This window comes from Rhipicephalus sanguineus, chromosome 1 (assembly GCF_013339695.2).
Source record: "Rhipicephalus sanguineus isolate Rsan-2018 chromosome 1, BIME_Rsan_1.4, whole genome shotgun sequence".
Taxonomy (NCBI): domain Eukaryota; kingdom Metazoa; phylum Arthropoda; class Arachnida; order Ixodida; family Ixodidae; genus Rhipicephalus; species Rhipicephalus sanguineus.
In genome coordinates, this window is record NC_051176.1 from 222,663,692 (window position 1) to 222,691,565 (window position 27,874).

The 27,874-nt window shown below is 45.4% G+C and overlaps 1 protein-coding gene across 1 annotated transcript in view; it reads right to left on the reverse strand.

The window, feature by feature from the left end:
• LOC119372970 (large neutral amino acids transporter small subunit 2) overlaps positions 1 to 27,874 on the reverse strand; it is a 60,274-nt gene that overhangs the window by 24,183 nt on the left and 8,217 nt on the right. Inside the window, exon 2 of the mRNA XM_037643170.2 lies at positions 1,593 to 1,718. Within this exon, the coding sequence (XP_037499098.1) occupies positions 1,593 to 1,718 (126 nt within the window). The remainder of the gene's footprint in view (positions 1 to 1,592; positions 1,719 to 27,874) is intronic.

The window sequence follows — 27,874 nt, forward strand, 5'->3', positions numbered from 1 at the left end:
CTGGTTCTACTTGATGACAATTTTTGTGCAGCATTGATTGAACTGTCGCTTTGCAGCATTATTTTTTATGAACCACGTGCCACCTCATTAGATCGACTATATCGCAGAAAGTTAAGGCCACTGCTTCAGACATTTTGGAAGATATATTCCTACACATCGGCACAAGCTGTGGTCCCCGAAAGTGCGCCTGCATGTATGTTTGAGGCATCTAATAATATGTCGCGTAGGATAACCTATTCATTGCCTTGTATGATATGTTGCTCTTCGTCATGTATATTTCTCATACGGTGTATAAGCAGTTTCTCGCCCATTGATGCTCTTTGTACAACCGTTATTTATCATTAATTATTGAAAACAGAACGTACAAATTCAGCCGGCATTTTCCCCTCTGGACATGGCTTTATATTTAAGAGGCTCAACCATATGGCCCAGAGGCTGAGACAAGCTCATTTTTAACAGTGCAGCTGTTTAAGCCGATCGTTAGTCCGTAACGAGCGAACAGAAATTATCATCATCATGAACCGGCACGCGCTTTCTTCGCCCTCTTCTTCATCGTCGGCGTCTTCACCCTCTGCTGCGCTCTCAGAGCACGTGCGCCGATTTCTCCGGCGCGGGATGCAATAACACTGATGGGCGAGAGAACGTGTAAAATGAGAGAGAGAGAGAAAGAAAGAGTAAAGAGAGAGATAGATATTCTTGGGGGAAAAAGTTCTTGGCGAGATTCGAACCCGCGTACCCACGATCCGAAGACCAGGGTCTTAACCACTCGGCTATCCAGGTACGCTAGCAGAGCATAGCATAGCCTTGTGCAGCATAGTATAGCAAGCTGGTGGGAAAGGGAAGTGAGGGTGAAGAGGAGGAAAGGAGGAGGGGGCGAACGAGCACACAGAGAGAGAGGGAAATACATATGAAGAAAGGAAAAAAAAGAGAGAAAGACAGAGAAAGAAAAAAACAGACAGAGAAAGAGATACAGATAGAAAAAAAATGATAGAAAAAAACAGAGCAAGCAAAGCCATATGTATATTATAGAATATCAAGGGGTGGTAAAGAGGGAGGTGATGGGGCAGAGCCTAGCCAAGCCAGGACCAGCTACATGCCCACCAACTCTGCTTTTACCCAGCCTTGCGCGACCTAGTGCAAGCTGCGCTAATTTTTTGATAATGATAACCGAGGTACGTTCATAACACTTACAAATATTTACAGCCGGTACATGAGAACCATTAGTAACGGTTACTGCCATTTATATTTGCCTCATTTTTAAGAGTTAACAGCTTTCTCCCGTCCTCGTCTAGTTTGTGCTTAGATTTAGGTGCACGTTAAAGAACCCCAGATGGTCGAAATTTCCGGAGCCCTCCACAACGGCGTCTCTCATAATCATATCGTGGTTTTGGGACGTTAAACCCCAACAATTATTATTATAGTCTTCTAGTTTTCTGCCCGCTGTGTCGCGCAATAGATTCCACCAGTGAATAAAAGTCGTGCTATTTACATTCCATAAAAAAGAAGTGACGGGCTCGGTGTTACAGTGCCTCAACCGCAGCCCTACACGCATTAGTCACGCGGAACTACCGGAAATTGATTCAAAAACAAACCTTGCGCAATCCGAACGATCCCTGTGACGATGATGAGCGCCAGCGCTGCCAGTTTGGCTGTTGTGAAGACGTCCTGGACCTTCATTGCCAGCTTGACACTTTTGCAGTTCACGTACGTTAATAAACCTGGGTGCAATCGAAAAGTACAAAAGTCAGCGCAGTGCACGAAAAAAACCAGAGAACAAGACAGTAACGCTAGTAACATTACGTATGTCAAGCACGACTTCTCCAAGAAAGAGAGTATATATTCCGTGCTATTCAAGCGTGAGACTCGTGCAATGTGAAAGGGTGAATGCGGAAAAGAGAAACCACAAAAAACACGCAATGTAAAGTGATACCGTGCGATTATCTCTGTGAAGCGCTAGATATAATTGAAAGGCAGTGCTTCCTCGAAACCATGGCGCATATGCCCTTGACGAGCCAACGTGAATAAAGGTTCCCGCACTCTAAGTACCCATAGATAATGGAATACTTCCATATATGTGATCGTCGTCCCTTACATGTATGTAGATATATTTCTTCCCCGCTCCTGCTTCTGCGGTACAAAGTAGCAGGATCAGGCACAGGCTCATGCAGGTCAACCTCGCTGTTTTTATTCCAATACATGTTTGCGCTCGTTTCTACAAGAACAGGAAAGTAGTTCGTATACGTTCGTCTACGAATTGTCTACGAGCTGCCGAGTAAACGCCCTTCTCGCTCTTGTCCGCCAAAATAAGCGCGGCCATCGCTGTCGATTCAACGACTGCCACTAGCTCCGTCTACCACAGCGTTTAAGTAATCATAAGTGTGTTTTCGAATATGCCAAATTTGAGGCAGAGTAGCTTTTACCTTTATGATAAACTTTTGCGCGCCTTTTTATTATTTTCAGAAATTGTAAATTGTAGGGTTTTACATATCCAGAAACTAGCCAATGTGCTATGGCCACTTTAACACAAATATGCGTGCACTTAACGTGCACCTTAACACAAGTATGCGAGCGATTTTGCACTCCGACCTCCATTAAATACAGGTTTCGCCGCCATGATCGAACCCGCGACACCATTATCAGCAGCGCAACGCCTTATGTATAGCCCATAGGCTATCGCGGTAGGCTGTATAATTAGATCCAGCCATTACAGAAAATACCTTTACGACATGCCCGACGTACGAGCAGTCCCGCATGCGAAGTAGTGGTTAGTTAAACGAAGCCATAAAATTCCTAAGATATGTATTTCTACGGCCATACACAAAACTAAACAATTTTCACAAACAAAACCACGCTGTACGGTAAGTAATAAAGGTAGAATTTCAACGAATTGTGTATCTTGGGCTGCAGTTGCTAGGAGTTATGTACGAACACGTCCTTGTACCAAACGTCCTTGTCGTTTTTGTTCCGTCCGTGTGTTTCTTGGGCTGCAGTTTCTAAGAATTGATCGAAAGGTCAGGACAAGGTCGTTCGGAACACACGGTGACAAATGGCCAGTGGAGGATTGGATAAATGCGCCAGTTCCCGTGTTTTTTTTTCTGTTTTTTTTTTTTTAAACAAGCATTGGGAACTCATATGATTACTGAAATACATTGACGCGAGGCTGCAACAAGCAAATCGTAGAGCAACTGGATGGTTTGAGGTGCAGCAGAAAGTCTATCCACTCATGTAACCACGCTCAAAAGGGCTCAAAGCTGTGCGATGACCTCAACAGCACAGCTGGGCAGCGCTTTCACCTCGAAGACGTTCCCTTTTACACAAAAGGCGCCCCTGCCCCAATCACAAAACGTCACCGTTATCTCTGACGGCGCCTCACGCAGACAGCTGGCTTTATAACCCCCGCCGCCACAGGCTCCTCGCAAATAAACACGGATCCGATGGCATGTTTATCAAGCCGCTGTCTCGACCAGACACACATTCGCGCGGTGACGATGATGTTGACTATGTTTATACCACGATATCATCGCAAAAAACTTACTACCCTCTTGAACAAAGTCGGCTTTGAGATGCCTACAGAGACTGCATATATGAACGTTGACAGATGGAATACGGATGCACAGATGTTTCGAGTGTTTACCTTTGAAATGGGGCGGCTGCTGATGCAACCAAGAACTACAACGATGTTTCATGTAGATAGCTTGAAGTGCAGCAGTTGAAGGCTGCTCATCAATTTTATTTTTATTCTCTGTTTAGACCCTTAAGTTCCTTCGTTCGTGCCGACAAACCATTAAATCCGAAGACTTCAGGTAGGGTAAGCAAGAGCTGCAGGTTTGGCAATGCGATATGATATCAATATGTCGTTCTACGATTTCTGCGTTATTTCTTCACATCATATAAGCATGGACGTCATCGGCAAACTTTCTATTTAATGTCGTGCTCTCAGCGATCTTCGTCTTCCATCGAACAGCAGTTCTCTGCCTTTAAACTATCGCAATTTTTTTTCGTGATTTCAATTCATTCTTCGCTGCTTCGTATAGTTCCATCGTTTCTTCTCAACCGTCGCGGCCTATCTGGCATTCCCTCTCTGCATCTTTAACTTCCCCTTCATCATATTTTTCCTGCCGTTGTTCGAGCAGTTAGAGATAAATATTAATGGACTGATTTCCGGCTTCTTTTTTCTTCGCTCTGATTTGCTCTCTTCTGAAGTGGTAACCTCAGTACCATGTCTATTGATTTTTAATCATATTCCCCAGCCATTTCTCGATGCTGATCTTACTGTAAGCCTCGAGAACTTCGATAAATGCCCGACCCACGTCTTCTTGTACAGCCTGGTTTGTAGCTTTGTTGTGCGTAACTAAAAAAAGCTCGCCTTTCGACAGTCTTTTATAGCATATCTGTACATGGTTAGGCGAAACCAAAATTCATCTGTCATACGTACGCAAAAACTGCCCACCGAGAGGCTTCCTGAGCAGGCTCCACACAGAGATAGATCCTCATTGCCCGGATTGCGGGGAAGAATTCTGTACTTTAGCCCACATGCTCTGGCAGTGCCCTGTGTTACAGGACTTCAACAACAGCGAGAACTGGGAGAAGGCCATCACGAGCTCTAAACAGGAACACCAGTCCAAAGCTGTCCAGAGGGGCCGTGAGAGAGCGGAGAGGCATGTCCTACCGGTTCCAACATGGGACTAGCCAACAGCTAGCCAGGGGTCCTCTCTAGGGCTCCAATGGCTGGCTCCTCAGGACCTTAATAAAGTTCCTCGTCTCTATGTCTGTCCTAGTGCGTATGTGCCACAGAAAGTGGGCCGCCACACTACTCACCCCTGGTCCACTAAAAATGAAGCAGGTAACAGAGGGGCGGTTATTACCAGTTAAGATTTCTGGACAGACGTAACCAATAACTGAAAAAAGGCTTTAATGAACCGTCGGGATTAAACCAATGATAAACACCGGGCCCGCATGTTTCAGCATTGCTGGTTAATCATCTGTACGGAGTGCTTCGGCGGTGATCTTTTACTATATCCTAGTCTAAATTGCACTTGGAATCTTAAACATAATATTGAGTTTCCATGAGAAAGTTCTGAAACCACGGTTTCTTGAAACAGGCGACACCCTACTCGTACTTGCCTTGCCTGCATAACACTCAACGTTTCATTGCGACGAGACCATCCATGAAAACTTTAATGTGTCTTGCACAGGGAAGACGAAAAATTCAACAAGATAGTTCCTGGCTTATTACTTACGTAATTTAATTGAAATAGTCCAGACTCTCTTCCGAGCTTTATCCTTGCCATGTGACAAAAACAAACAAAGAAAGAGAAGCTAGCTCACAACGAAGGATTTCACTCCTGGACATTCTGTAATGCGTAGCCCAACTATATGTAGCTCGTATTTTTCTTTCTTCATACAAGAAAATTGAACTTTTTAGCCGGACCGGCGACAAAGCTTACGCTAAGCGGCGGCGGCGGAGGCGGAGACTAGAAAGTCAGCTATAGGTCTGCTACTTCTAGCAGCCATGCCATTTCTCGTTCCTGATAATTTGAACACGTTTTGAATGCGAAGCATCTTTTAGCGAACACAAGTCACTTCGAGCGTTTCTTTCTTTCTTTCTTTCTTTCTTTCTTTCTTTCTTTCTTTCTTTCTTTCTTTCTTTCTTTCTTTCTTTCTTTCTTTCTTTCTTTCTTTCTTTCTTTCTTTCTTTCTTTCTTTCTTTCTTTCTTTCTTTCTGTCTTTCTTTCTTTCTATCTATCTATCTATCTACCTGATCGCCTCCTTAGCTCGGTGGAGACCAAAATTGGCATGGGAGGGTAAGAGGGTTTGAAAAACATGACTGTCTGATCATGACATGAATAACGTGAAAATCCTGTCGCGTACGTCGTCGAACCCTTTCCTCCAGAAACGTGTGGCACATACCCGTTCACCACGGGCCGCGGTATACGGGAATGCTCCCCGGGTGATTGACAGTTTATATCTACCCAGGAACGTCGAGAACATGCATTGATAAATTGAATACGAGGGTGTTAAGAAAAACCGACATCGGCAGCGTTGACCCGACGATTGCAAAGAATAAAAATTAGGATCCCAGCAGGAATCGGACCCAAGCATTCTGCGTGGCAGTCAGGTATTCTACCACATAGCAACGCGAAGTCTTGAAACTGCTTTGGAAAAAGACCCTATGCAGGCGTAATGTCGGTGCAGCGTCAATTGAGATTGCAGTGCTGGCTAATTTTATAACAAAGCAATAAACATTACGATATGTACTCGTATGATACAGGCGTCATGCCAGGTTAAAGTCAATTGTGGTTGCAGTCTTGGCTTCGCTTTCATAGAAGTCTAATAAGCATTACATTTGTATTCCTATAATTCAGCAAGCTATATTCAAGCGTTTCTCGACCCCGGAGGAATACACTCACGAAAGTTACATATGATATTCACATCATCGCGCCGTAAAGTGCACTTCGTTTAGATAATACTGACGTATGACAGACCATAAGTGACCCTTTAAACGCCAATGTTGTCGACGTGCCTGGAAAGCCCCCGATGTGCACACAACCACTACACTTACAAAAACACGTCGATCCACCTCCTAACGCTTGGCTCAAAGCCAAAAAAAAAAAATGCAGCATAGACAACTACTCGCTGAATGCTTCGCATGAAACCGATTCCCACAAGTCATGGTATCTGCCGAATTTTAACTTCAAAATACTTTTGGCACCTTGGTTTCCGCTGGGTTCCAGTTCTGTAACACCACCATTAGAATAGAAGAGCACGACGTATGTTTTATTTCTTTCCTGTACTCCGTGGCAATCTGGGCTGTTCCGCGGTGAACAGCTGCACGCAGACTTACACGCGGCTCTTCAATACCTTTTATACTAATGGTCGAATGTAAAAGCGCTAGCAAGAACATGAAAAAGCAAAGAAAAGAAAGAAGGAGAAAACAATGTTGATATGGGCTCCGAATTCCCTGTTCCTGCGTGCGCTATTACTCTAGACCGTAACGAAATGTCAACACGATCACCTTAACCAAAGCATGTCGTACCCATATCAGAATGTCCTCGCGCGACGCCCTCGCTATTTCGCGCTTGAAGTCATGGAACACTTGAGATTATTGTCCAGGATTAATGCAACACGACCATAGAGAAGTACGCAAATATTGTCCCGCACGTATGTATTCGTTTCTTGTTTTCACGGACTCTCGAGTGCCATCCAACGCTTGGTTCATTGCTGCCACTGTAAGGACCAAGCGTTGTTTGAATGTGCAGTTTCGGAAAACTTTATGGTGTAGCTGCAAACTTTTTTTTTGCTTCACTGTTGTTATTATTTAGTCTTGTTTTTATGTTATACCCTCGCCCTCTGTAACGCCCTCTGGGTCTTGAGGGTATACTACAAAATAAATGTCCAGAATAAACAAACCCGTACTACAAACACGGTTTCCTTGATAAGTCTTGCCTGAAAAAAAAAAAAGTTCGTTCTTCTTCGTAACGAAGTTCGAAAGAGGCTGCTCGGCTTAGTGAAGGCTCTCTGCCGTCGACACGTGCGCACCCTTTTCCCTCCGCCATTCCACATACTTGCCCTTCCTAGAAAAAGTCCGAACAGGGCTTCACAGAAGCCGCCCGCCTGAAGCCCATCACCTAGCAACCGCACGGCAACGAACTAGCGAGATCAAGACACGTCCGTTGCTAGGTGCACAGCAGAAGGATAGGACCGTCTGTCTCGCTCAGTCTAGCACGGAAAAAAACCCTCGGTCCGCTACCAAGGGAGCGCGTTAGCACCGGGTTCTGCCCTTGCGCTAATTGAACCGCGTGCTTCCACTCTGAGTCGTGCCTCGTCTGCGACCGAAGCGACAGGGGAATGCCTTTAATTCACCTTCAGTATGTGCACGTCTCACTACTTACACCTATCACTACAGCGACTGCTTGTCACTGCAGAGCCCTTGTTCATTCCCTTTGTTTCGCTACATCCTCAAGAAGAAAGATGACGCTTCAAACGTCTGCTTATCGATTCGGTAGAGGCACAATTAGACTAAATTTTGTTGCGTGATTTTTTTGTAAAGGCTTTCGGGGACGCAAAGGAATGTTGTGGGCAAAAGGTAACAAGAACAAAAAAATTACGGCAGCTTCGCACTAGTGGTGCCAAGCCTGAAGGAAGAACGGAGCTGGGGTGGCCTTCCTTGTTTCTCTCTCCTTTTCTCTTTCTTTCTTCTTCGATTTTTTTCTCTTTTTACCTTTCTCTCTGGTTTTCCATCTCTTTTTTTTTTGTCTATGTTTATTTCTATTTCTTTCTTTCTCTGTCTATCTATTTCTTTCTCCCCTTTTTATCTTTATTTCTCTTTTTTCCCTTTCTCTCTCTCTCTCTCTATTCCTCGATTCCTGTTTCTTTCTATCTTTTTATGCCTCTCTCTATTTATTTCTCTCTCTTTCTTTATTCTTTACACTCATATTGCTAAAATCACATCATCAGCTAACAAAACTTTGGGCTTCTTAAAACGTCATTTACGCAACGCTCCGAGTCATGTAAAACTACTTGCTTACACATCATTAGTCAGATCAAAGTTAGAATATGCATCTCCCATCTGGAACCCGCCTGAAGTTGGTCTCACAAATTCTCTAGAAACTATTCAAAATCGTGCAGCTAGATTCATTCATGCTTCGTACTCATACGACATCAGTGTTACATCCCTCAAAGCAGAGTGCAACTTATCATCTTTGTCTTATCGCCGACGCATTGCAACCCTCTCATTATTTCACAAGTTCTTTCACTCGCCCCTTCATCGCCCTCCTTACATTATCCCCGCAGCTCACATATCTCATCGCACTGGCCATGCACTGCAACTTTTTCGCCCACGTGCCCGTACTAAAACATTTTCTGCTTCTTTTTTTCTCAGAGCAGCTAAAGACTGGAACGGCCTTTCCCACGATGTCGCCACAATCACCTGCCCATCAAGTTTCATGCATAGCATTTCAAATGTAACTTCACATTGATCATTGTGACAACGCAACTGATTGTTTATTTACCCACCCCTTACGTAATACCCTTTCGGGGGTCTTGAAGGAAATAAAAATGAATGAAATGAAAAATGAATGAATATCTTTCTATTCCTTTCTTTCATTCTCTTCCTGCCTTGCTGTCTTTTTTTTCTTTTTTTGTGCCCGTTTCTTTCGATATCTTTCTCTATCTATTTATTTATCTGTCTTTCTGTCTTTTCCTGTCTTTCTTCCCTTTCTCTCTATTTCTCTCTGTCTCTTTATTTCTCTCCATCTCTGTACTCGTTCTCTCATCCATCGGAGTTATTGCATCCCACGCCGGACAAATCGGCGCACGTGTTCTATGAGCGAGGAAGATGAAGGAGAGGACGAAGAGAGCACGTGGCAGTTCATGATGATGATAATTTTTGTACGCGAGCGACGGACCTTTTTCGAGCTTAAACATCTCCACTGTTTAAAAAAATGCACGTGGTACATTCGTGGGAGAACATAGCAGACGCTACGTTATCTGTAAAGGTCACCCTAGCATGATTATAGTTCCCTAGCTTACTGAACTACTAAAACAATTTTCCCTTTCTTAAGCATTTAACAGCGGCTGCATTATTTAAATGTCGGTAACAAATAATCTAATAAAGTTTTGGTACAACGAGAGATATTTTCATCACCGTTCCGACAGTCGTCATCACCCCAGCGAAACGTGCTTCCAATTGATGCATTGGAAACTAACTTCGTGCGTACGGTAATAATACCGGCAGGAGGAATTCAGCAAGCACACTATGAGGCATCAGTACGTATGTACAAAGCTGTCGGTGAGGGGCAGCAGAGATACCTTTGCTGAAAAGTAGTTTAGCATATAGTACACCCCAGTGGGAAGCCGCTCTTTCCAGCACAGCCCTGGACGACCAGCAAAGACTGATGGACCGGGCCAGCCGGATAGCAGTAGCAAATGGGACCCTGGACTGAGGGCTCCAACCTCTGGGACTTCACAAATGAAACGAAAAATAAAGTTTTCTGCTACTACTACGGTGGTATACATATAGAAGCATGTACCGTCATTTTTACATTCACGGTTTTTTTTTTTTGCTAGGTTTTCAAAAAAAAATAATAAGCAGACCTGCACACGGCAACTCAGTGCTGATATCAACCAGGAAGGTCATGTTGATACCAGTTCATACGCAAATCAAACCAATAATGCTAAAATATACGAATCCTCCCACCTTGTCAATTTCGTTGCAACCATGCAGCATAGTAAATAAGGGGAAGATGATGTACAACGCACAATAAAGCCTGATAAGTTAATGAGGTCGAATAGCGAAGTAAACAAAATCCACGTAGGCGATGTTCGCGTCGGCGTCAAAATGTCAAGTGACAACCAACCTGAATTTGGACACAACTACGCACCCGGTCATCAATCTGTCGTATAAAAAGTACGATTTTCAAGGCCATGAGAATATTTACGTCCTGAATATATGTCGAAAGCAGGTAAGCGAAATATTTTTTAAATGTGGAGAGGAGTGGGTAAGACCGTCTGCCAAATACGCGAAGCGCACAGCAGTGAGCACTTTCAGAGATTACGAATGATGAAGCAAGGACCGGTTCTAGCGTTCATGGAGACGCGGCCACGGATAACATCATGCTGTCGCGAAGAAACCTGTACTGATTTGCAAGCAAGGACACGCTCGTGCACACACGGATGGGCTCGGGGGCGGTGGCCGACGGCACAATACATAAGCAAGCAGCTTTCTTAAGTCGGGTTGCTCAAGACCTGGTTCACCGAGTTAAAAGCCAAACCAAAAGCCTTGGCTCGCCGACAAGTATCTAGGTGAACAGCAAAACACTCATCACCGCAAGAAAAAAAGCGACGAGCGATCTCTCTTGCTGGCGAAACCGAAAGCGGTTCTCTTGCTTCCTAACATCTTCCTTGAATTATTCGTGTGTTATATTTTTAACCGAAATGAAATTCCGGATTACCTTATACTTTCCCTAAGGTGAATACCAATGCGGTGGACGCTTTTGAAATTTGGTTTCCAAGGGACCGGCGTTAAGTGTACCTTCTGTTTCTTTTAACAGAATGACCTGTAAGTCTAAGCGCTCTACGACGGTGTGGTGGTGAAATTTCTCGACTGCCTCAGTGGCGATATATCCTCTGTGTAATGAAGCTTTCGTCGATGCGGCGATGTCAGCTTGCGGTAGCCGTTTCGACCGAGTTCATTATTACTGTGCGACTCATTCAAGTTTGCTGGCGGGCTTCAATTATGCCTACTGTGTTGAACAGCACCATTACCGACCAGTGTCAGTTTCGGTTTCAAAAACGACAAGCCTCCGGGTGCAACTATCACCACCTAGCGGCTGCAGCGCTCGGTCACATCAGCACACAGAAGTGTGACGCACTTCCGCGCTGTTCGCGTCGTCTCCTCGCATTCGCACGCTTGCCGCACGTGCTGCGCGATGACGTCGCCATCATCGTCCTCGTTGTCGTCGTCCTCCTCATCGTCGTCTGTTGGCGACGATTTCCTTGAGACACCAACAGCACAGCGGCGAGCGCGTCAAAACAAAAATGGCGGCTACGACGTCATCACAACTTGTTCTACCGGCTACAACGGTTACGTATGGGAAGTAGGGGGGTCACCTCGGGTCACCTCCAAGGGTGTCAATGCAATAGGTGCGCCCTATAATGCTGGATCGCGCACGCGAACTTCAATATTCATATAAAATACCTTCCAAGCTTTATTCGCTGTCGATATTTCGCAGATGGTACACGCACGTACACGGAAATCGATCCAGCAGGCTATCTCGGCCGCGAAATTTTGTGTCAGTACCCCTTTAAGGCGTTGCTGCTCGACATGCTTTCGACGACTGCGCCATATCATCAGGGCGATATTTAAACAAGGCCACAGGTCACAGCGAGTGTTACGCTTGACGTGTTCGAAAAGGAATGTCACCGGTGCAAACGTTTTAACAGGAAGGCTCGCCTTTGTCACCACAGTAATTACTACGCTTCTTGTGTCACAAACATGAATACGATCCTTCATTGCGCCAATTTTATCACATGACATTCATTTCTGTATGTCGGCGCTACAAAAATGATAGAAACAACAAGCACTCGTTTTGGGTGCGTAATGATTGATTAGTACGTATGAGAGCAAACCGACGCAGCAAACGTAGCATCTACAAAATGTATGTTTCAGAGGGCACACAAAAGGGCCGAAAATTGAGAAAGTTCCAGAACAAGAAAGGCTTGAAGTTTTTTCGTTTATCTGAAGTCGAAGCAATACGGCAGTCACACATGCGGTTTCCATCTGCATGGCCACAAAGTGATAAAAATGGTTGTCGCCTTAGCAACATCTATCATGCGAGGCAGTCAAGAAATCGCCTCTCTACTCCGCCAAGGAAGGCATATTATGCACGAGCTATTCGGATTTTTGAGTATTTAATAACGTTCACAGGTACAGATTTATATTTTAAAATGTTCACAGTGAGCAGTGGCAGGGGAGGTTCTCGATGGCCCCTTTTTTTATTATTGAAATGATGCATAGGAGAGGTTGGTGCTTTTATGGCGGCGCCGGCTACTCCTTCCTGCCTAGCAAACGAAACATAAAATACAAAAGAAAGAGAAAAAATGGTACGATATGTCGTACAGTAGAATATCAGGTGTTAAAACACAGTATAATCCAACAGCACATGAGTCATAAATATTACAGTACAAGTTTGGCTAAGTGAAATGAGCTCACGTGTACACGTATAAAGACACGTGTCCTGTGTGGTTTGTTTTACATAGCAAAAAAAAAAACAGAAAACAAATAATTACATATTTTGAACACGTTATATAACAACATTTATGTCACTCAGGCGTTTAGGATAAACTGAAGCTTTATATTTTCATAAAATGTTTGTTTCTTCAAGCAATTTTTTCAAGGCGACCAACGCTCTTTTTTGAAGGCCCGCTGTTAGCCATGCAAAGTTATTTTCTTCAGAGTGAATAATATTCTATCTAAAAAAGAAAACAGATTTTCTCGCAATACATTTCGTTCCGAGTCCTATTTCGAGCACTAGAGGAGGAGATGACGCACATCTTCGTCTCGGTGGTCACAAGAACACTGTCGACTACAGGCACGTTTCATCCTGTATAGAAAGTGTCGCATAAATGCTGTACCAAGCCGCAGGCGATGCACTAGTGTTTCAAATTTTCTATTTTCGCAGAGATCTGACGGAATTGATTTATACCAGTTTCTATAAAGTATAACTCCGAACCTTTAGATTGTTGATCGAACCAGCTGTTTCTACTGAGGCGACAGCGTATCTGTCTCAAGATCAGACAGATTTCACTGCGTGAAAGAGGGAGATTAATTGGAGATTAATACAACGTTTCGAGCTAGATACTGGCGAACGTTTTGGCATAAATTTTGAAACGGCTAAGAGCCAAACTGCAACAAAATTCCACGCGTACACCTGCAGGTGATTAGCGGATATGATAGACGTAATTAGACCCAGAAAATCGCCTACAGCATTTTTCGCACTGAGAGCATATAAACTTCTATAGCTCAAGATACGGATAGAAAATGTTGATGTGGTAGCGCAAACGAAGATGACACAGGGAAAGAAACAACACGGGGCAACACAGTCGTCGTTTGCGCTGCCCTTTCAAGACGTTCCACGGGTAGCTACTCTCCCATGTGTCGCCATTCATCTGCTTTATGTGTAGCATTTCTACACTTACCAACATCGACCGGGAAATACTGCGGGATATATGTCACTCACGAATAGAAAGATGTCGACGTCGTGGAGCTGCAGATGAGGACAAAGTACCAACGGTTCCGGAAGACGAGAAATGCGAACTGGCGGAAATAAATTCGTCGATGTCTCAAGCAAGGATGCCCTCTGTCTGCATGGTAGCCCATGGCTTGCGTTAAAGGCACAGAAAGACAGCTGAAAACGGTAACTTAGCTATTTTATTAATCTTAGATCCGTATAGCAGGCAAAGGGCGCAACAGAGTGCCTCCAGGCGTACGCGTATGACACAGTGCTGCTGCGAGCAATGCAAGAGATTTAAAAATTCTCGCGAACACGTGCGGCAATGAAGCGACATATGGAAGCCTTAACTTTAGCGCAGAGAAATCGATAGTTATTGTATTTAATGATGAGACGAGCAGCGAAGAGTAATGACGTGGAATCATGAAGCGTATAGGGCACTGGTGAAAAAAAAAAAAGAGCATGAAATGGTTGATAGAACCCGAGACTTTACAGCTGTACAGAGAAATACGTTTTTAGTGGAGAGAGAAATATCAATGAGAGAGAAGCGATAGAATGACAGAATGTTATGCATACACATAATACCTGATTAGCTCAAGCGGGCTAGGAGGCTATTTTTTCGCCGCCCTTTTTCGAAAGATATGCAAATATAAATCGTCGCCGTTGCATGCATCATGCCGAGGAGACGCATTCTGGGGTCTCCTCGCAAAGATTACCCGCAAACGCTCCGCCCAAGCGCTACCTATCAAATACGGTGCAGCTGGAAGCTCATCACATCTAGTGGAAACTTTATTGCGTGTTTACCCACGCAAGAACTGGAGATAAATAAAGTTCAAGAGTACAACCTTAATCTTAATCAGTACCCGAAGTGTGCAATCGAATAACAACAAAATATTTCTTGTTTATCGCATACCAGAGAGGGGGGAAAGGCTTATTTCATGTGCTAGCAAGCCCTGCGTCCACGCGTGCAATGTTAAATACAACGCCCCTTTCTTTGCTTTGCTTTTTTTGTCTTACAGACGATGTTACTCGCCTTTTAGAGCGTTTAGGGAAATGAATCACTATGAATTGATAGTGTCCCTTGCTGTACGGGCATCTTTATCAGAAAATAGATTCCGATTTCCTTTGGTGCACCACAGCGACTGTCGCATTTATCGACTGGAAGCCCAATAAATATGGACGGTGCTTCCATCGTCTCCTATAACGGGCAGAAGACAGAAAAACGGTTGCCAAGGTAACCGGTGTCGGGAACCGATAGAGTCGTCTCATGTTTCCGAAACCGTTTTGTGGCGCTCAGATGATAAGACGGATGCCATCGCCGAAGCTGCGGTGATAAACGAGCGGTAATATAGTCTCCGCGCGCCTCCGAGACGTTCTATGGTCGTTTAATTATAATAACCGCTCTTATCAACATTATTCACGGTCAGAATAATAACATCGCGCAGAGGTCTTCGCGAACCATCAGTCATTCCCACGGCCGCGAGCAAGTTCTCTGCGCTGTTCTATAAAAGGTTATGTGCGCTCTCTCTTTCGCATGAAAACGTCGTCATAAAAATGAATGTAGAAAAAAAAGGAGCTCGAGACGAGTACGTCTCGTCTTTTATTCGCCTAAGGAGATATCAGTTAAATTAAACTGAACATATCGCATGATTTACGCTTTATTATATTGATTTCGGCAAAGAAAAAAAAAAGGGAACGGGGCGCTCAGAAATTCTTAGAAGCAGAAAAAGGTGTGCATACTTAGGCGGTTATATCAGGTTGCCTATTTAGAGAAATGATGAATATTAGACCAATTTACTTTATTTCTTACCGAAATATTCAGACAATCGTTCCTGATGCGAGTGTTAAAGCCCACGACTGGGCCAATATGCCACCTTATCAATGACACTGGATCATTCCCGCCTCGCCGTCGAATGAGCATGAGTCCAAGACCTTGGAGTGACCAAAACGTTCCCTCATGCAGCGCCTCAAGGGCGAGGAGATAACAGCCACGTTCTTCTTGGGCGTTCCATGACTCTCGATGGCGTCTGAGCAGATTCAAGAACCGTTACGTTCCTCGTAATAGCCGTTTTTGGCGGATTTCATTACACCGTGGACATGAGTGTGCGCAGGGTTCCCCTTCAGTGGGGGCCGAAGGCTCAACGCTGCGCCCCTCCCCTCCCTGTTAAGTAAATGTATGGGGCAGACTTTGCGCCCCCCCCCTACTTAGGTGACTAGGAGGGCAGGGGGCGACCGTCCCCCTGCCTCCCCCCATGCGCACGCCTATGCCCGTGGAAATTGGTAACGCCAGGTTCTTGCCAGATTAAGTGTGCTTATCGGCGCTTTTGACCACTTATTCCATGTCCCACTTTAACATCGATCATGGTTAAAAAAGTAGTAGTAAGTCTAAATTTTATAATTACTTGCCTAATTATAAAGAAGTATATTTACATATTTCTAAAAATGCGCCTAAGTATCGCACACCTGTGGTCCACTTAAATTATTACCGCCTTTGTAAAATCAGTCCCGTGTAAATCACTCATGTATTTCATCCTAGCTATATTTCAAAAATCAAGAGCGCACTTTCTGAATAATAAATGTTCGAGGTATTCATGCTATGATCTTGAAAGATTAAATATGCAAGAGTTCTCAAGCAGCTTTCTCAAACAGGCGAACACAACTGCACCAATGGAGCCTATACGTTCGCACTACAGCTGAGAAGCACAATTGCATAAAGCTCTAACTGCTTCACGATGCCAGGTTTTATTCGTAATTAACCCCATCGATCCGATAGGGTCATACGCAAGCTAGAAACAACGCCAGAACATCCACTACGCGTACATTCTCATTACTGTCAGCGACTGCTTCCTCTACATATTAGAATGCGATCGGGTAATGAAGTACATTCCAATGCCGCCAGAGTAACGAATCCGCATGACGCGCACTTCCTCGTTGAAATATTTACAGCTCTGGTAGGAACACAATGTCCCTCGTGGTAACACCGCTTAATTACGACTACGTAAGCGGCGCATTCTCAGATCAGCGATCCGGCTCGCATAGCCTCATGACGCAGAAACAAGCTATCCCCACCGTGTCAACAAAGATCCACCGCAGTTTCGACTATAGTTGGCAGCGTATCTTTGCTACAATACGGTGTACGGGAATGCGGTACACTTAAGATACGGTCAACATTCCGAGAGTCTGGGGCCACAAAAGATAGGTCTCCGTAAGCATGGAAGAAGAGACAGCAACCCCCCCAAACCCCCTCTCACAAACACACACAGACAAGCAACGCCACATACTAAGGCCTCATGAACTCGTCAGAGAGGGCATCAGTAGACACAGAAGAGCTAATGCGGCTTGAGATTCACGCGGCATGTCAGGGGACGAAGAACTTCCGTGCAGACATAAAAAAAAGGGGGGCGTGGGTGGGGGAGAGGGGGCACTTGAGCCGGCGATTACTGTATCACAGGAGTTAGCAGCAGAGATTGCTAAGTTGGCGTCACCTCATAGCCTGTAACTGGAAGCGTTATCTAAGCCTGGGATACCTGTGAGATAACACCCGCACAAGATGTTCTGGGTCATTTTCACATTATCTAGTGTCTAATTAAGACAAAAAATTCTTATATATTGGCGCTTTAGGTTGCACATAAATGAGTACACCAGTCAACGAGCCGTAGATATTGCCCTGACTTGTTCTGAGGACCCAACAAGGAAATTAAAGGAAGCAAGCAAAGCAGTAAAATCTGTGGGCGGGATGGTGGACGCATTCACAGCAAATGGAAGAACAAACGCTCCGAAGCGCTTTTCAATGAACAGCCAACGTAATGCCCTAATTGCGTCTGTTTCCGCAGGTATACCATGAAAACTCGTACGTGCGCACGGGCTAAGCATGCACGAAATAAGAACTGTCTCAACAAGTAAGTCTAAAAAGGCACTGCCATCGTGCGTGTGCTTACTTCCAAAGCTTTTTCCCGCTTCACTTTGCTTTTCTTCATCTTCGCGCTTTTTTTTTACTACTCTCCTGTGAATAAGACTTGTAGAAAATACGCGGAGGTTGAGACAGGCGCATTATATATACAGCAGCGTGGGAACCTGAGTGAAAAAAAGCATACGCAAACTCAAACGTTGGCAAGTATCTTTCCATCGATGTAAAACCGATAACGCGGTCCGCTGCATTTCAAAGAGAACTCCCCTCCACGGCACCCTCACCTTGCTCTTTTGAGCTATGTGCAATCTTAAAAGCGAATCGAAGCAACCGCCGACCGAGCGCCTCCACACTGTTAATCAAAGGAGCAATGCGCCCCACGCGTTTGTCGCGCGCCTTCGCGCATGGACGCCCGGCCATGCAAATGGCGCGAACAGCCATTCACAGGCTGCCGAACAGCACGGCGTCACCCAGGGCTGCCCGCCTGTCGCGGCTGAGACCAAGGCGAAATTGACCGTCCAACCGAGCGACTGCAGGGCGCGGCCATGAACGCCGGTTCCGGCGATCAAGACGGAGAGGCCGAGACAGGGGGCCCTCCAGCCGCCGCTATCGCGCACCACGAGAAGCCTCGCATAGTATATATTGCAGTCTTGCGACTGTGTGGAGCTTCGACTTTTATCTCCGCGCCTCGTGTGGCCGTCTGTCGACGCCTTCTCTCTTCGTTGCTTATTCGCGCAGAGCAAGTTGATACGTTCTCATTCTTTCCCTATATCTATCTTCAAGGTTTTCTTTTATGCAATGCTTCTGAAATATCGTAAACGCAGGCGGCGCGAATGTTGTCTGTTAAGTGTACGCTACGCACTTCGTAAAAGCCAACTGTTCACGCCCAAGAGGCATCTCTCCTTCTCGCGAGAAGAAATATTGTTTAGGAAACTACAGAGCGACTGAATGCCGCGCTCTTAGAACAAACAAAACAAGGTCCTGTAAACGTCTTCCAAATAGGGCGCTCTGGGCAACTGAATGTTGGCCTCTAGACTGTCGCAAATATGCATGACATCGGCCCCCGTCCCCCACCCACAGAAAAAAAAAAAAGAAAGAAAACTCTGCGGAAGCATACGGCTTTGCATACTCCCGTACAACAGCCGAGAAAGAAGGTGTACATTCCTTTAAAGTGCTACATATAAAACTCAGTACGTGACACTTCAACAAAGGCAATTCGACATGGGCACTAAAATGTACCCATAGCTGAATATGTAACGCGACACGACGTTGAAGCGCCAGCAACGATACGTGTATGGAACTTCTTTACGGAAACCTGAAAACTAAACCGAAACACGTGGATGACTGTTCATCGTTACTCTCAAAAACGATATGAAGTGCGCATCCGAGGTTTACCTCAACGGAGACAGACAACTTTATTAGCGGTGCAACCTATGGGTAAGTTTTTACAGTATGCGCGATGTGAAGGCATTTACCTGAATTCGCAAGCCGATTGTGTAAAGCACGCGATCGTCGCTATACAATTCAAACATTATTGTTTGGACCCAGCATCGAACGCGTTCTTGACGGCGTGGCCTAAAAAGGAGTGTATGGATAACTTAACTGAGTCATCGACTGCGTACAGAAAAAAAAACTTGTTTCTTTTTAAAGGGGCCCTGAAGCAGCATTAGAAAAATAAAATTGGGGGACGCTTAAGCTTCGCCTTTAAGAGTTGAACGCGATAGCGATATCCGGTCCCATCCTCATCGTGCTCTATTTCACTTGTCATTATGTTCAGTCGCCCGGTCTCACATACGACACACACATACTCGACATACCTATAGCAAAGGTAAAGGTTTCCGCCCTCTTCAACAGCACTTTCATGACAACAGTGTACCCACTAGGTGTGCGTAAGAGAATGCGCGCACTAATGTTTATGCGCTTTGTAATGGGTCATGCTTTAAACCAGCAGCAATTACGCGCGCGATACTTTTTCGAAGTTGCGATGCACCCACTACGTGTTCGTAAGGGAATACGCGCAGTAATGTGTGTGCCTTTTGTAATGGGTTTCCGGCTTTAAACCACCAACTCGTTATGCAGTTCATGCATGGTGTGACGCCCGACGGCAATATACGCTTGTACCCCGTTTTACTGCGATATTTCATCTCGTACTGTGACACCTGAACACAGGACGCGTATGTTTGTGCAGCATTAAAGTTAATTTCAGTGCAGTTCCAAGCAATGGAGCGGCTCTGTGATTAGTTACATTCCTAAAATTCCTTTAGGTAAGCCAGGGGCTCAACCCTGGAAAGCCAGTCAGGAACAAAGTCTTGTTGTTTGAGTACATCAACATATTGACAAATGCTTTCGCGAAAAAGCACGCGTGCAGGTCTCCTGTCAGGGTCGCAGTGGAAACCGGCCATTCTAGCCCGCCATAGACAATGGAGGCCAAGAAGCATTATAAGATCGAAAGGCAGTCCATCTTCATTTTCTATTGGTAAAAATCTTATTCCAAGTGAATGCAAGGGAAGTTCTTTTTTGAGCGTTCTCTGTAAAACGTCCCTGCTTCAGTTGTGTCTATTGTTGTATTGTCTGCTGTTATTCCTGTGCCGTGTTGTGAAACCGGTAATAAAGAAAAAAAAATGGAGCGGCTCTGTGGTAGAACACCTGCTTGCCACGCAGACGGCCTGAGTTCGATTCTCATTCGAACCTAAGATTTTTGTTTTATTTTATTTGGATCTTTTTCGATTTTTCGGTCGCGGAAAAGAAGATGATTTTTCGCTCACAACCAAAGACGCCAACACCGGAATTTCTGCGGAACGAGCTCTTTAACGCTATCGCGTTAAAAATAAAAACTTCATAACATTTTATCACGTTTCGCACGGTGAGCTCGAAAATCATGTCAATAATGTGCATAAACTATAAGTAAAATGATTCCATTTTGGTAAAAATACGCGGCAGGTGCCTTGGGCAATACGGTAAACCTCTTCCCAGCCTATAATTGGTAGGCTCTTTGCGAAGTCACCTTGAGAGACCTCAAAGCAGCTGACTGCGCTTTGCAACAGGTGTTACCATCGTTGCGAGCGGTGTAGGTCTTTTCTGCTTTTTGTTTTAAGACATAAGCGTATCGCTATAAATATGGCGAAGTGTCACAATTGCAATGAGTTCTCTGTAAAACCACACACGTTGGAGCAATGATCGCTCGATTACGAGTAGGTCGATTTCATTCAGACAGTGCCGACAACGGCGCAGACGACAGCCTGCGATCGCGATCGACTAAATAGCAAGATTGCGATGCGCGTGAAGCGGCCTACTGTGATTCACACCGATCCTATGTGCGGCGTCATATGTTCCGACATGCGGCATACAGCGATTCATGACACATGCACAGGAGCGTCCGAATGCGTGAGCAGCGCGCATGGCTTCGCCCAGGTCCAGCGCCCGACATGTATACACTCGGAAGTCTTCGTATTCTCGTCAAGTACACAAGAAACAACTTGGCGGGACGCTTCTTTTATAATTGTTGAGGTTTTACGTCCCAAAACCGATATGATCATGAAAGACACCATATAGTGGAGGGCTCTGGAAATTTCGATCATCTGGTGTTATTTCACGTGCACCTAAATCTAAGCACACGGGCCTCAGCATTTCGCCTCCATCGAAATGCGGCCGCCCCGGCCGGGATTCGATCCCGCGACCTGCGGGTCAGCAGTCAAGCGCCGTAACCACTAGACCAAGCACCGTGGCGGGTAGTAGTATGCTAGTTAGGTTCGCACAGAAATAGCCAATAAAAGCATCTCTTCACGAGCGCCACACACGTGAGAACAGCGCGCCATCATGACGGTTTCTCTGACAGCCACGGATAGGGATGGTGAACCTAAATAGGCCGGCGTCGCGGCCAACGCCGTTTAGAATGAAGCGCGAGCTCGTCATATAGAGCTCGTCGTTACATATGCTAAAAGGATTACTTTTTTGCACTTTTATGTTGCGCGCTTTGTTACACGCACTTAGCTCTCGACGTTACGAGCAGACGTATAGTATATAGAAGCGATGCGAGCTGCAACAGGCGGTGTCGCTGTTCTTGTGCCTTCGCGGTTTAGTACTGGACGCTGCTTTGCAGAAATTGTCCATTTTAAACACCACTTTATTCAAATAGGAGTGATTTCCATTGTGTATGAAACAAACTGCTGTCATTGTTTAACGTCGCCGTGAGCGGCGATACCAGCAAGTGCATCGGCATAGGACAGGCCAGGGGGATCCGAGAGCGTTGGCAAAGTCGAACGTCTGTCGCGCTGTCTTGGTGGCGGTGTGATCCTGATGCGAACAGAAGAGACACGTCGCGGCTCAGTCGTGCAGCCTTCAGTCGACAAGCCTCACGAAGGCATTAGAGACTGGTTTCGCACGTAGTCATTGTCTAGGAAGCGCCTCGAGCATGGCCCGCTTGCTTTTGTAGGCTTGAAGTTTTTCTTTCGAAGAATTACTTTCTTTAACAGCAGTGATCCAGTCAGCAGAGATCTGATCGTGAGGGAATTTCCGAAACGCAACTTCCTCGTCACCACTACGTGTTACTGCGCAAAACCTCCGCGCAATACCTCCGCATGGCGAGTCCGCTTCGCCAACTCGGCACGTAGGCAGCAGCGAAGGCCGTACAAACACAAATGAGGAACTTGGTGTCACAGGAATCTTCTTCAAGTGAGAGAACAGAAGGGTAGCAACGGCACGAAATCCCTGCTAACTCCACTAACGACGCTTCGCTGGGCAGCACATAAAGGCGCGAACCAATGCGGCGATCCTGTTCTCTGTTGTCCTATACTGCTCGTCGATCCATGTTTCTCGGGACAGTCTATGCGCATGCCAACAGCTTGGGGTCACGTGACCTAGGCAGGAGCGTCACGTAGGACGTCAATAAACAGCGGCAGGGCATAGGTTATTACCCCCCCCCCTTCCCAATGACAAGGGTCAACCGCTGACACTGCAACAATATAGGCGGCACTTATGCAACGCCAGGAAGAACCTTGCCTTCCATTCAAATTTCAAATTGTACGGCCGTGGTGTGACGGCCTACGTGACGTTTCTTCTCAGGTCACGTGACTCCGGGCTGTTGATGTTCAAGACTCTCCCAAGTTTATCTCCTTATAGTACAGTCGTTTAATTAATTATCGCGAAAAAAGGAATTTTAAACTCGCGGGCACGCTATAACAGGTCACATTATTCCGAATCTTCAGTCAATATGATAATTGAAAACCGCTTCAATGTCCCTTGTAATAAGTGCATAATATGTTACTTATTGAAGAAGGCAGCGCCGACTCACTGTTAGTACCCATATCGCGTCACTGTTAGTACCCATATCGTATACATGGAAGTGCCATACAGTATGTGTCCCACATTGAAGTGTTCGAAACCCAAGGCATTTGTACAGGGCGTTTTCCTTTTTTTTTTCTTCCTTTTTTTTTAGACAATACAGAATTTTGATAAAAATGCTATGACAGTAAGGCACCTGTTATCTGCGCAGACGAACTCGACGTCGAGGCGGACCTACTGTTACTGCTCAAGTTACCTTGAAAATACTCATTAGTAAAAGCTTCGTTAATTTTTAGTATCGAGATGAGAGCAGTTGTTTATGTGAAAATGTTGTAGGACGTCACAACTTATAGCATACTCATTCCTAGAAATCCGAAAAGTCGTACGTAATTTGAGATATTCATCATCGAATTTCGATGCCCCGATCCAGGCACTATCGAAACCAAGCGCGCCTGCTGCGCCGAAAGGCCGCCACTGTGTTTCGTCAAACGGAAACACCCCGAGACGAAGAACGACGAAATTTGAATGAAGGTGCGTCGCAGCACAATCTAGTCAGGAAAAACGGCAAGTCGTCCGAAATACGCAAGTGGACCGCTCATTCTTTACGCGTGATCTGCGGTGCGTATCTGATTCTTTCGTAAACTATAAATAGGCGCAAATCACTTTTTAGGTTGTCATAATGTCCGCAAAAGGATGTGCCGCAGTTTATAGAGTGTATATATAGTGCAAAACTCGGCTCACCCCGAGTTTTACGATGTACAGTGAAAGCAAAGGTTGAACTTGCGGTTTTCTCGGCGCAGAGCGAACAGAGACAGATAAGCAGCGAACATCAAGTGCAGAGGTATAAAGCGATCCGCTATAGAACAAGTGAGATGGTCTGCTGCTTTTCAAGACAAGATACTGCCGCGACGCGCCTTCATTCAAGTTTCGCCACTTTTTCGTCACGGGAAGTTCCGGTGTGACGTAACATAACGGCCGCCTTTTTCTGCGCTCTGGGTGCTCTCGGGGCCTTGGAATTCGACGGCGAATATTTCATCTGCAATTTTTCAGGTTTTTAACGGATGTGCATACCATATATATTGTGACGAGCCATAATTTTTCCGTGTAAGCAACTACCCTAAAATTAATAATTTAAAACTTAATTAACAAGTTTTTGTTGGTCACACTTTTCGTTGTAATTTCAGCAGCGAAAACTATCTCCGCCTTGACGTAGAGTTCATCTGAGAAGACGACAGGTGCCTTACTGTCACAGCACATTTATAAAAAATCAGTATGCTAAAAAAAAAAAAGAAAAAAAGAAACCTTGTATATAGAGTAGAAAATTCAAGCACGCGGCTTTCCTTGTAAGATTGATCGCTTTAAAAAAATATTAAAAAAAGTTCCTCCCATAAACTTCGCGTTTATGAATGAACAAAAAGTTTTTATAGAATATAAATTTCCCATTTCTGTCACGTCGCGAAAAGTCCGCTGAATAGCGCAAAATTTTTCTAGCTTTTTTTCATTATTATTTGTAAGTCAAAGGCAATTTTCAAGGGCGTGTAACTCGCGCATCACCAAAAATATTCCTATCATACTCTGGAGTGCACGATAAGCTGTCAAGTGTCACAGTGTGTGTTTGGCGACGCAGTCAATATTCGCCTTGTCGCGTATCCTCTTTGAATGGCCTGCACGTCAATAAACTGATGTTTTGCGCATTAAGTAAGCAACAAACCTCTTCCCGTGGTGCCCCGACCTGTTCTTCATTGTCACCTATACTCCACACTTTCATCCGGGTCAAAGAGGTTGGACGCGTCTCGAAGTGCATAGAAGTCGTAAAGCCAGATTTCACTCACAAGCGGTATCGGGCGCCAGACTTTGACCACGGTCTAGACAGCCCCCTTATCAAACTTTGAAAAACAGCGACAGGAGCGATACCTACGAAGAAAACTCTTGCCTAGAGGCTATAGGCCTCGCCTGTAATCAGTGCACTCTCTAAGCCGAGCGGTACACCTGGATCATCTAGGCGGCCAGCCATTCTTGTGCGTCTGTCGGCGTCGAAGCTTCTATACAAGCACCCTAAAAGAAAGTGACGACGTTGCGGCCGGGTGAGATAACTCGAGGCGTCCGTCCAAATTACAGTGCTGGTGCACTGACGTCATATATCAAAAGAGCAGAGGAGAATATCTGCGATTTTGTCTCGCACTCAATACAACGTGTGCAGAAGGCCAGTCAGACCTTCCTCGTACCCACAGACTTCTAGGAGAGCTCTGTATCGTACAGCCTTTCGTCAAAAAAAAAAACAGTAATAATGTCATTGCGCACACGCTCAATTTACTCCGGGACGTCCATTCATTAATGCAATTAGGTGGGCTAGTTGGTACTGACTCAATGCTTCCGTAATACTAGCGAACCCGCACAAAGACTACACAGAAAGGACACAGGACAACCGCTAGACCGTTCTTCAGGGCGAACGACGAAATCCTTTTTTTTTTTTTCTGAACTGTACAGCGTGAAGGGGGTAGCCGCTGCGTCGCTTCTTCTCCCAGACAAGCGAAACAGTTGTTTCAGCTTATTCGTACTTTAAGAAAGAAACAGATAAGCCCACACCAAATGCAAAGAATAAGCGATGCACTTGTGTACTTGAGACGACTTGCCGTTTTTCCTGACCAGCTTCTGCTGCGACGAGCCTCTTTTTTTTTCAAAGTTCGTTACGTGAAGTTCCTGTCACGGCATTTCCTGCGCGCCCGGCGCGCTCAGTTTCGATATCGCCTCGACTGAGGCCTTGAACATCGATTATAACTCAAATTACGCCTGTTCTTCGCGATTCCTAAAAAAATGTATATGTCATAAATGTCACGTCCTGCAACTTTTCCATATAAACAACTGCCCTCAAGTTAGTAACTGAAAAGTTAATTGACGAGCTTTTGTTAATTACTGATTTCAAGACAACTTTAGGCGCGGCAAAGTATTTCCACCTCGACGTAGTGTTCGTATGCGAACACGACAAGTGCTTGACTTTCATAGCATTTTTATAAACAAATCTGTACTGTCTAAAAGAAAAAAAAATTACAGCATATCCACGGGTGAATGATGAAGAGCTTGGGCGAAGCTCCTGAAGCAATCATGGTTACACCGTGAAATGTTCAGTGGTTTCGCCCAGCAGTAATCAAAGCGATACGTCGCTTCGATTACTGCACGCCATCTAGCGTGCAGGGTGTCGCTGCTTTTCTTTTCCCCTTTTTTTCTTTTTTTTCTTTTCTTTCTTTCTTTCTTTTTTTGCACACATATTGCACACATCTCTATGGGGCAGCGCCATCTAGTATATCGTCACCCAACTGCAATTTGCATGCATCTCTATGGGACGGCGCCATCTATTGAATGATACGGGAGACGCGACGGCGGGGACACGCCGCATGGAGCGACGACCGACCAGGTGATGCTATAAGGAGCTTCGCCCCTAAAACACGCCGTATAAAAAAGGCAGGCTGACTTTCCCGACATGTATATATTGCAAAAGAGCAGCAAGTTGGGCTAGTTAGTTGATGTTCATTCTTCAAAGGTATACTGCGCTATAAGAAACAAGGACACAGAAAAACGGGGGCACAACGGGGGTCCCCCCGTTTTTCTGTGTCCTTGTTTCTTATAGCGCAGTATACCTTTGAAGAATGTATATATTAGCCGAGAATATGCTTCCAGTCGCGTCCTCGTACACAGCGGTTTATTTCAGGTGGGACACTCTGTATGGAAGGAGGTTTACTGCTCTAACGGATGCCGGTACGTTCAATGCTTCGGAGAATTTAACAGCAAAATATTTCGACTCACTTTGAATTCTGTGTATGCAGTCGCACAGGAGACCGCTCGCTTGCCCTATACCGTCAAGCGGGAGCACAGGTGCAGAGCAATGAGTTTTCTGCAAGTGCGACATTTTTTTTTAAGCATGTCGACGGCCTTGCATTATTACGCTTGCGGGAATGATGACATAAGGTGAATAATGCAGGAGCATAGGCTGAAGGTTATTATGTCAACACGGTATACGTAGTTTAGCGGTGGAAGCACCGCTAGGGCTGCTCCCACCGCTATATGTGAGTCAAATACAAACACGCATTTTTTTTAATATCTGCAAAAAGACGTGAGTCAAGTGATGTACATTAAAAATCAAAAGGTATTACAACCACACCCCAGACTAATTTGCAAGTGCGAACGCAATGGTGGACCCCCGGAGACTACTAGAAATGGAAAATATTGATGCAAATGTCTACTCTTTGTATTCATATGAATTAGTGTGTTTAATTAAACCGCTTTGCCATCATCTCTCTGTGCACCACTTCGTTCTTCTGTGACATAGTGTCTGTGTGTGTGTGGGGGGGGGGGGGTTCGAGGGGGGCGTCACCTGCCTTAATGTTCGTTATAGTGGCAGTCTGCCTGACTCTAAGCTCTCTTTTATTAGTTCTTATTAAATGTATGTGAGTAGTCGGCGGCTCTCAGAGGCAGCGGAGAATCCTTTGCCGTTATCAAGAACGGATGCTGCGATGAAAATCCGAGAGATTGCCAATGAAGAAATAAAAGCCTTGTGAAACACACCAAGTTCACAGCACACACGACTGCATAGACTGGACCCGTGTCGTCGACTTCGGCCTCCGTCCGGACTCTCTCGACTCGAGGCAACGGTGCTTTGTCGACTGTGGCTTGGTGTTGCTTTCACCAAATCTCTTGCCTTCCGAATCGGCATGGCAGAGAGTGCTATTTGCAGCCAGTGTGACAGCGAAGAAACGATAGACCACGTTCTTTGTCGCTGCCCTCGCTACAGCTCGCACAGACTGTCGCTAGCTGCTGTGTTGGCCCGCCTTGACGACAGACCCCTGTCGGAACAGGCAGTGCTGGAATGCCGACCCGAACTGTCTGCACAGCGAAAATCATTTAAGGCCTTACTGAACTTTTTGCGCGCCAGTGGCCTATTGAATAGGCTGTAGTACTCCCG